Below are 10,416 nucleotides of genomic sequence, written 5' to 3'. Positions count from 1 at the left end.
GAAAAAGTCTACCGCCTACTGGCCATCGATTAAGCGGTGTCAGTAGGTGTCGATCGGTTCTCAGTTGATAGGCGGTTAATTTGCCCACCCTTATTGGTAGCTTTTTTGTTGTCCCCCTCATTCCCTTGTCTTAGACTATCATGTGGACCGCCAATGTGGACAATCTCGTGACTGTCTATATTTTAGTAGTTGACGTGGTAAAAGTCACGTAGATTGTCGCATCAGCTTGTAAGGAACTTGTAGTAAAAATTAGGGAAAACTTCACAAAGCCTCCTTGAATTTATATGCATTTTGACATGACCCTCCCAAAATTAAAAAACTCTCAATTTCACCACTTGAGGCTATGAAAAATACCCAAATACCCGCAAATTTTTTTAAAAAAATTTGAGTCACAAGGTGAACCAACCATGGGTCACCTTGTGACCCATTGCCATGGGTCTAGTCGTGTGGGTCACTTGTTGACCCACGACGCTGTCACGACCACACCCAACAATAGGTCACCCATGACCCACGATAGGGTCATGACTAGGTTGTGGCTAGACCCAGTTGTGGGTCACTTTTTTTTCTTTCTTTTTTTTTTTTTTTTGTTTTTTGTTAAAAAAAAAACAAAATTTAATTTGAAATTAAGGGTAAATGTAAAATTTTATAAAAGTTTGAAGGGGTATAAAAAGTTATTTCATCGGATTTACCGCCTGTTTTAATGTCAAACCCTAACGGAGGGGGAATATTGCATCAAATTGAAAGTTCGATAAGTGAAATTGAGTTTTTATATTTTAAGAGAAGAAAAGTCATGTCAAAACGCGTAGAAATTCAGGCTTTGAAAAGTTTTCCCTAAAAACTAAATTGTTTAATAAGGAGTTTCTTAAATAACCCAAATTGATAGATGGCATGCGAATATACAAAACCACGGTTGGACATGGAGTTGAGTTCTAAACACATTTTCCCCATCAATTGTATATGAAGCCTTTTAGTTGGGAAAATGGATATTTGAAATGGTAAGGAGCCATTTAGGCAAAAAGGTGTAAAAATTGAAAAAAAAAAACAAAAAACAAAAACAAAAACAAAATTGTCCCCATCTTTTAAAAGAATGACTATTTTGTCCCACCATACTTTTCAAAATTGGGTAGACAAACCTGAGGTACAATTGAACTTGTGATCTTTTCTTGAAATGTTTTCGTCACAAAATTTGATCGAGAATCTCATAAATGCTTCAGGATAAGCACACCATAGTTACATCTTTAGGTTGCTTCTCGATTACTTTAACGAGCAAATTATGTCCCCAATTTGGCAAGTGTTATTTTATTATGAGTAAAATCTACTTAACTCCTTCAAACTACCATCTCAATGATAATTTGCCTTCCAAATTATCAATTGCAACAATTTACCTCCCAAACTACCAAAACAATGACAATGTACTCTCAATTTTAACAGAATGACAAAATTACCCTTACTAAAATAAAAACAGAAGTACTAAAATTTAATTTAATTTTTTCAAAATTTTAAGGGTATTTTTGTCTTATTGAGAATTCTATAGGGGTAATTTCGTCATTTTGCTGGCATTGAGGGGTACATCGTCATTGTTTTTGTAGTTTGGGGGTAAATTGTCGTAATTGATAGTTTGGAGGGTAGATTGTCATTAAGGTGGTAGTTTGAAGGGGTTAAGTGGACTTTACCCTTTATTTTATTTTATTTCCAATGCAAATTGGGAAAAAATATTACATGAGATCAAAATACCAAAAATAAAATGTGGGTCTCCAATAACAAATCCAAAACGAAAATAACAATGCAAAAAATACAACAAAATAGTAAGAAATAACTCAAAAATGACTTGATCCTCTCTGAAGAGCCGCTGAAAGCAATATCTAAAGCAAAGCCAACGAGCACAAAAATGTACACGAACCTCAAAAGGTCCCTTAACCTAGTAAGTGTTATTTAGATGTTCTAATGATCATGTTGATATTCATATTGTTGCATGCCAGGATTTGAAGAGTGACATTCCATACATTTTATAGTGAGAGAATTGGTATAATTCAAAGAAAAAGCTAGCCACATCTACGTTATTACTCTGAAAAGACTAGTTTAGTTGCAATTGAAGTTCCATAGAACGCTTGTAAAGGTCAATTTTAACTACTACGGTACTCATAATCCACCCACTCAATGTAAACAATTCATCTTCCTAACATGTGACTAACTTTCTAAGATGTCACGGTTTGTTCAATTGTAGGGAAGGATTAAAGCAAGAGTTGGCCTAATTGATCACATCATACTCATTAATAATATCTATTAGAACTGTTATCATGGCCATTACACTAACTACGTCAAAGCCTACTTTGTTTAGGTATCATGTAGATATTGCTGTGAAATCTATAAGAGGTTGACTCAAGTGGTAAGAGCATTGGTCTTTGTGGTAGTCCCATAAAGTCCAAGGTTCGAATCTTATTGGGTGCAAATAATTCCTTGGGCCAGCCTGCCGACCAAACCGGAATATTACCCTATTCGTGTGGAAGGGGCGCTTATACAGGTCTAAGATTTACCTAAGATGGGTAGTACACGAAATTGCCCAGATTTGGAGGGGTTCCCTGAAAAGAACTTTCTATCTTAGCATTTCCAAAACAGCTCGAGTTTTTAATCTTTGTCCATCACTTAATTCGCCCTATAACCCACTAAAATTTAACATGCATGCCTCGATACACAGCTTGAATCTCAAACTTCACATTTTTATAAAAAATTAAATGATATTTGATGTATCTTCCAAGACTAATCAAGTAAAATGCAAGTAGGTAAAGTGTTCAAGATCCATTAGGCTGTCTTTATTCCCAAATTGCAAGCATTAACACACCATATATGCAAAATAACTTCGTCCAATATCCTAGTTAAAGCACACCTGGGCTAAAATAGAATCATCCACTTGAGTCACAGATCATCCACAAGCATCATGGAAGAAGCAGTATCTTTCCAATATGATGGCTACTTTCCATGAGCTTGTGAGCCTCTGATGCTTCAGAAAATTGAAAAGACTTGTGCACCACTGGCTTCACCTTGCCTTGCACAATTGCAGGCCAAACAACCTTCTCAACTTGGTTAACAATCACTGCTTTGTTTTCCGGACTTCTGTATCGCAACCCCGCCGCTACATACACAACCACCACAAGTATAAAGCCATAAATGATATATACTAAAAGCAAAGGACAATAATTATCTGCAGAAAAAAAAAATATATATATATATATATATATACTAAGAAAGCAATGATTCCGGAACAAGTGAGTTCTCTATGGGAAGTTTATCTATACAAAACCACTTTACCATTAAAAATGGGAACTATCCATGTACCAATAGCAGATATGCAGGATGAAATACAAAACAGATGCAGGACATATAATCAAAGGACAAAGAAAGATGTTGAGGGAACAGCTTTGCATAATTGTGAATTTAAAAAGACTTAGAAATGGTTTTCCACACCCCTTCTTAGAAAATAATTTATGATAAAACATAGTTTCCCCATTAATGGCATAATTTTTTTGGTACCCAGCAACATTCATCTTCCAGCAACGGTTATAATATCATTCCTACCAAGAGGGACATCCTTTGAGAGATTTAATATAGCATCATTATTCAAAAAGTTTACCCAGTATCTTTTATTATACAGCTGGGTTTATATAGCTTCTGCATCCCAACGCAAAAAGCTATACGTCAAATGTTATGTTATAATTCACATATATTCATATATTTATATGCTTCTATCATGATCAGGAATGAATGATCCAGCAGGTGCATGTTATAAGACCAAAAAAAAAAATCCATCCAAGTCCAAAGCTATGGTACTTAAAACCCAGTATAAACTGTCATACATTGCACTGTGAGGCGCTTCGCAAGGAGAACTCGGAGATCTATGTTTGCCTCTGCACCACCCATAGTGCCAATAACAAAAAGCCTCCCATCAACATTTAAGCTCTCAATGTTTTTCTTTAAGTACGGTGCTCCAATATGATCCAGAATAACATCAACGCCTGCCATTGAACATTAGTGAGTTGTTTCTTCTCTTCAAATAATCATTGAACAAAGAATAATACAAGCATGCCAATCTATATAAACATTTGGTAAAAGTAAAGTTTTCATGGTAGAAAAAATACCTTTTCCACTCGTTTCTTTCTTCACCCGTTCAACAAAATCCTCTGTCTTGTAATTGATGCACACATCAGCTCCAAGTTTCTTGCAAAAAGCTAATTTTTCCTCACTCCCTGGCAACCAAGATTTCAAATATATGAATACATAGGAACTAAACCTATGATAAGAGGAAAAGTGATACTGGACCTGCTGTGGCAAACACTTTTGCTCCTTGGTATTTAGCAATCTGAATTGCAAATGTACCAATACCGCTGGAGCCTCCATGAACCTGAAATTTCGATACTCATCATTTATGCAATGAAACACCATGTCTGTAAAGATTCACAAAAAATTATCATTTTGGTCATGTATATAGGGAAAGAGAGCTGCAACAGATGCTCCCGGTGAGTCAAACCAATAAGATTTATGCATTGGGACATAAATTACACTAACAATCATAAACCAGGAAAGTGAAAAAAATAAAAAATAAAAATAGAAAGTTTCCTTAGAAATTACCAAAAATGTTTCCCCAGCAGATAGACGACTCATCATAAAAACAGTAGACCAAACAGTGCATGCCACCTCAGGGAGGCCAGCAGCATCCTTCAACGAAACACCTTGTGGGACAGGAAGAACCTGTCCAGCGGGAACAGCAACCTTTTCTGCATACCCCCCTCCACTAAGAAGAGCACAAACCTGTATGCCATGAACAATTAAATTCATGCCGTGTACTATTTAACTATGGTAAAATCATATTCTATCTACTAGTAACTAGTAACCCTCAAAAACCATACTAACAGCAGCTCATATCTCCTATAATTTTCAACGGAAGAAATAAGCACTGCAAAGTAGGGGAAAAAAAAGTTTTACAAGGCTTAGCTCAATAAATGGCTGACCGACCAAAAAGTTTGGGTTTTGGGATTGAACCCATTAGCTTATAATTACATCACGGAATCTCATAAACAAATCTATATTCGCCCATTTCGTTTCTCTTCTCAATCTCAAGCTAAATGCACAAAAAGCCTGAACCCTTGATGACTCGGTCATAATATTCTTCATCACAAGTATAGCAATGTAAAGAACATGATAAACCCCGAAAAATTCAAGGCAAATATATATGATATATAAGCAGAAACCAAAAAAACTTGTTTATGATTTCAGTCTCAAATTTTCATATGACCCACAAATTAATTTTTCTAAAAAGAAACACAAATTGAGGAAGAACCCACTAGGGCCACCACTGAAGTGAAACCATATCAAATAAACTCAAATTTTCAATCTTTCTAGACACCCAATACTCCATTTTTCCTTCTCATTTTCTCAGCAATCAAACAGAGTACCCAATACTTCACCAAACACAAAATGAGAAAAACAAAAGAACCCACTAGGGAACCACCCAAGTGAGACTAATTCAAATATATAACTCAAATTTTCAATCTTTCCAGACACCTAATATCCAATTTTTTTCGTTCTCATTTTCTCAGCAACCAAGAAGGGCATCAAAATCCTTCACCTGATCTCCAACCTTCCAGCGCGAAACTCTTTCTCCGACAGCCTCGACGGTCCCGGAACATTCGAGACCAAGGTACTCACTCGCACCCTTGGGGGGTGGGTACACGCCTTTCCTCTGAAACGTGTCGGCCCGGTTCAGCGCCGTGGCCGCTACCTTGATCAGAACCTCATCGTCTCTGAGTTCCGGATCTTCTACCTCTTTCACTTGCAGCACCTCCGGCCCACCGGGACTGGTTATCACTACGGCCTTCATCTTCGGCGTTGACACTGATAATAGAGACTTTCCTCTCAGGAATTGTGTTCAGTTTTATCTTATAAGGTGGCGGTTTAATAAAACAACTTTTAGCTTATACATAATTTTTTTCTTTTTCTCTTTTCGAAATTATTTATCTAAAAACAAAAATTAGTTACAAAAATCATCACATATTATTATATATATATATATATATATTATTTGGACATAAATTTCCTCCAAACTAATCCGGAGGAAATATCCGCAAACACATTTAAAATAGTGATAAGTGTCTATAAACATTTAAAATGTTAGTATTAATTAGTAAACTGTTATTAATGACCTTAAGAATTTAATGTTCGTTGAAGGATATTTCCTTCAGACTAGCTTGGAAGAAATTTCTGTCCTATATATTTCTCACATGTTAAGAGATACTTGACAATTTATTGAACTGACTTATAGCTAAATTTTGTTCCACGAACTAGAGACAAGGCATGCCCATTTTAAAATTTCCCTTTTTATATGTTGAAATTGGTGATTTATTTATAATATCAGTGGAAGACCAAGTAGACGAGAGTGGAGTTGGCGACGTTCAACCCTGAATCATTAAGAGTAAAAATACAGCTGCCTCTATGTGGACGTAGGCAAATTGCCGAACCACGTTAAATCTGTGTTTCGACTCTCTCTTAATCTCTCTTTTAGATTCTATATTGTTCATCAATTATTATACACGATAACAACATTATATATATATGAAATTGGGTTTAAAAATTAAGTTTGATCAATCAAAACTCAAATTCAAAATTAAAAGTCCAAACAATTGGTCACGGTTTGTTTGTTAAAGTTTTATTTTTTCAAAACAAAATTATTAAGAAATAATCCAAATTAATTTTTTTTTTTTTTCAAAAAAAAAAAAACAAAAACAAATTACAAGTGTACCAAGTTAATTTTGACAGCTCGAAACTTTTCATGTCAATATAAAACATCTTAAACTTTCGTACATAATTTAGATATTATAACTTAGACATGAGTTTTTGGTAGGGGTCAGATGTTGTCCTTCAAGAAAAGATATGCATTGCAGCACAAATGCACACATATATATAAATCCCAAAGAAGGTCTTAGACTCTTAAACCATAATCACTTAAGAGTAGAGACTAGAGAGTCTGATCATGGCATCATGGAAGAAGCAGTATCTTCCCAATATGATTGCTTGTTTCCATGAGCCGGTGAGCCTCTGCTGCTTCAGAAAATGGAAAAGACTTGTGCACCACTGGCTTCACCTTCCCTGCCACAATTGCAGGCCAAACAACCTTCTCAACTTGAGCAACAATTGCCGCTTTGTTTTCCGGAATTCTGTGTCGCAATCCAGCAGCTACATACACGACCACCATAAGCATAAGCCATTAATGATATATACTAAAAGCAAAGGACAAGAATTATCTGCAGGAAAAAACAAACAAAAACAAACAGCAGATACGCAATCGTCAAGATGAAATGCAAAACAGATGCAGGACATATAATCAAAGGATAAAGAAAGATGTTGAGGGAACAGCTTTGCATAATTGGGAATTCAAAAAGATTTAGAAATGGTTTTCCATACCCCTCCTTAGAAAATACTTTATCATAAAACATAGTTTCCCATTGATGGCATAATTTTCTTGGTACCCAGCAACAGTCATCTTCCAGCCAGTATCTTTTATTATACAGCTGGGTTTATATAGCTTCTGCATTCCAACGCAAAAAGCTATACCCCCTCCAAAAAAGAAAAGAAAAGCAACTTGGATGACAGAAAATGAATTCATCCAACTCCAAAGCTATGGTACTTAAAACCCAATATAAACTGTCATACATTGCACTGTGAGACGCCTTGCAAGGAGAACACGGAGGTCGATTTTTGCCTCTGAACCACCCAGAGTGCCAATAATAAAAAGCCTCCCATCAACATTTAAGCTCTCAATGTTTCGCATTAAGTAGGATGCTCCCATTGGATCCAGAATAACATCAACGCCTGCCATTGAGCATTAGTGGGTTGTTTCTTCTCTCCAAATAATCATTGCACAAAGAATAATACAGGCATATCAATCTCTATAAACATTTGGGAAAAGTGAAGTTTTCATAGTAGAAAAAAATACCTTTTCCACCCGTTTCTTTCTTCACTCGTTCAACAAAATCCTCTGTCTTGTAATTGATGCACACATCAGCTCCAAGTTTCTTGCAAAAAGCTAACTTTTCCTCACTCCCTGGCAATCAAGATTTCAAATATATGAATAGATAGGAACTAAACCTATGCATAAGAAGAAAAGTGATACTGGACCTGCTGTGACAAACACTCTTGCTCCTTGGTATTTAGCAATCTGAATTGCAAATGTACCAATACCGCTGGAGCCTCCATGAACCTGAAATTTTGATATTCATCACTTATGCAATGAAACACCATGTCCACAAAGATTCGTAAGAAATTATCATTTTGGTCACGTATGTATATTTGGAAAAAGAGCTGGGAACAGCCACTCAGATTCATGCTTTGGAAAATAAATTACACTAACAATCATAAACCAGGAAAGTGAAAAAAAATTAAAATAGAAAGTTTCCTTAGAAATTACCAAAAATGTTTCCCCAGCAGATAGACGACTCATCATAAAAACAGTAGACCAAACAGTGCATGCCACCTCAGGGAAGCTAGCAGCATCCTTCAACGAAACACCTTGTGGAACAGGAAGAACCTGTCCAGCGGGAACAGCAACCTTTTCTGCATAACCCCCTCCACTAAGAAGAGCACAAACCTGTATACCATGAACGATTAAATTCAAGCCTTGTACTATTCAACTATGGTAAAATCATATTCTATCTACTAGTAACCCTCAAAAACCATACTAACAGTAACAGCAGCTCATATCCCCTATAATCCTCAAGGACCTCAACGGAACAAAGAAGCACTACAAAGCAGGGGAAAAAAAAGGAATTGTACTATTAGGCTTAGCTCAATAAATGGCCGGCTGGCCGATCAAAAAGTTTGGGTTTTAGGATTGAACCCATTAACTAATGATTACACCACGGAATCTCATAAATAAATCCACATTCCGCATTTATTTTCTCTTCCCAATTTCAAGCTACATGCACATATTGACACAACCCACTACTTAAGTGAAACCAATTATTCAAATACTTAACTCAAATTTTCGTTCTTTCCAGGCACCCAATATTCCATTTTCCTTCTCATTTTCTCAGCACTCAAACAGAGCACCCAATACTTCACCAAACACAAAATGAGAAAAACAAAAGAACCCACTAGGCCACCACCCAAGTGAGACTTGTTATGAGTAGAAAAAAGTGAAGCTAGTTCAAATACTTGACCCAAATTTTCAATTTTTCCAGACACCTAATATCCAAATTTTTTCACTCTCGTTTTCTCGGCAACCAAGCAGAGCACTAAAATACTCACAAAAAAACAGAGCACTAAAATACTTTACCTGATCTCCAACCTTCCAGCGGGAAACTCTTCTTCCTACGACCTTGATGACCCCGGAACATTCGACACCAAGGTACTCACTCGCACCCTCGGGTGGTGGGTACGCGCCTTTCCTCTGCTCCGTGTCGGCCCGGTTCAGCGCCGTGGCCGCGACCTTGATCAGAACTTCATCGTCTCTTAGTTCCGGTTCTGCTACCTCTTGCACTCCCAGTACTTCCGGCCCACCGGGACTGCTTATCACTACGGCCTTCATCTTTGGCGTTGATACCGACTGTAGAGACTTTCCTCTCTGTAATTATTGAACTTTGTCTTTGTCCTCAACTAGTACATATTTATATTATAAAGGTTGCGGTTTTCCCAGTCAACTCCTCAAAGTCATTTTATATATAAAATATATATATAATTCATTATTGGGTTGGTAGATTTGAATGATTGAATGCTTTATTTCTGGTTTGTTCATCCACCAGCAGGAGTTACTAATTCAATTGAAAGCTTTTATTTCCTCCGAAAATTATCGGCTCCGTTCATCGCGGCGGCCTTGACCCTGATCAGAATGTCGTCTACTCGTTGCAGTTGGCGCGCTTCTGGGCCTCCACGAGCGCTTATCACTACGGCCTTCATTTTCGATCGGTGAGGGAGAGCGAAGAGACTGCTTGGTGGATCCTCTCGCGGAAACGACAAGTCGTCCGTTTGTCGATATGAAAACTCATTTGGCACTTTAATTATTTAATATGTTTTGTGTTAACAAATATATAAAATAAAATAAAGAGAAATTGTGAAAGGAAAAAGAGAGAAGAGAGAGAGAAAAAAAAAAGTGTGATTTGAATTGGTTGAGTAAGTTTACATATACTATTAGAATGTTTAATGGGATGATATATTTATTATGTTAATTTAATTCAATTGGATTATAATAAGAAGTGATTTTGATGTAATAATATAACATTGAAGACTTTTTTCTTTTTTTTTTTTTGGTAAAATGCACCCAAATATTTGTCGTATGATGATGTAGTTTTATTTATTTATTTACTTTCTTATGGTTTTAATTGATCTAATTGACTATTTATATTCACTTTCAAATTAATTAATGCTAATAAA

General features: G+C 36.2%; 2 protein-coding genes across 2 annotated transcripts; both read right to left on the bottom strand.

Moving 5' to 3' along the window:
- Positions 1 to 2,781: 2,781 nt before the first annotated feature.
- LOC132168888 (uncharacterized) lies at positions 2,782 to 5,934 on the bottom strand. Its single transcript, XM_059579970.2, has 6 exons — positions 5,621 to 5,934; positions 4,624 to 4,803; positions 4,315 to 4,396; positions 4,134 to 4,241; positions 3,852 to 4,010; positions 2,782 to 3,130 (listed from the first exon to the last, which is right to left on the bottom strand). The coding sequence occupies exons 1-6, from the start codon at positions 5,870 to 5,872 to the stop codon at positions 2,934 to 2,936; spliced, it is 978 nt and encodes a 325-aa protein (XP_059435953.2). The 5' UTR covers positions 5,873 to 5,934; the 3' UTR covers positions 2,782 to 2,933.
- An 895-nt stretch (positions 5,935 to 6,829) lies between these two features.
- Positions 6,830 to 9,668, bottom strand: LOC132168884 (uncharacterized). The gene is made up of 6 exons (XM_059579967.2): positions 9,323 to 9,668; positions 8,456 to 8,635; positions 8,167 to 8,248; positions 7,985 to 8,092; positions 7,702 to 7,860; positions 6,830 to 7,224 (listed from the first exon to the last, which is right to left on the bottom strand). The coding sequence occupies exons 1-6, from the start codon at positions 9,572 to 9,574 to the stop codon at positions 7,028 to 7,030; spliced, it is 978 nt and encodes a 325-aa protein (XP_059435950.2). The 5' UTR covers positions 9,575 to 9,668; the 3' UTR covers positions 6,830 to 7,027.
- Positions 9,669 to 10,416: the final 748 nt, after the last annotated feature.

The sequence above is a fragment of the Corylus avellana genome, chromosome 1 (genome assembly GCF_965113065.1).
Source record: "Corylus avellana chromosome 1, dhCorAvel1.hap1.2, whole genome shotgun sequence".
Classification (NCBI taxonomy): Eukaryota; Viridiplantae; Streptophyta; class Magnoliopsida; order Fagales; family Betulaceae; genus Corylus; species Corylus avellana.
The sequence above is the reverse complement of the archived record's forward strand: the minus strand, read 5'-3'. Positions and strand labels throughout refer to the sequence as shown.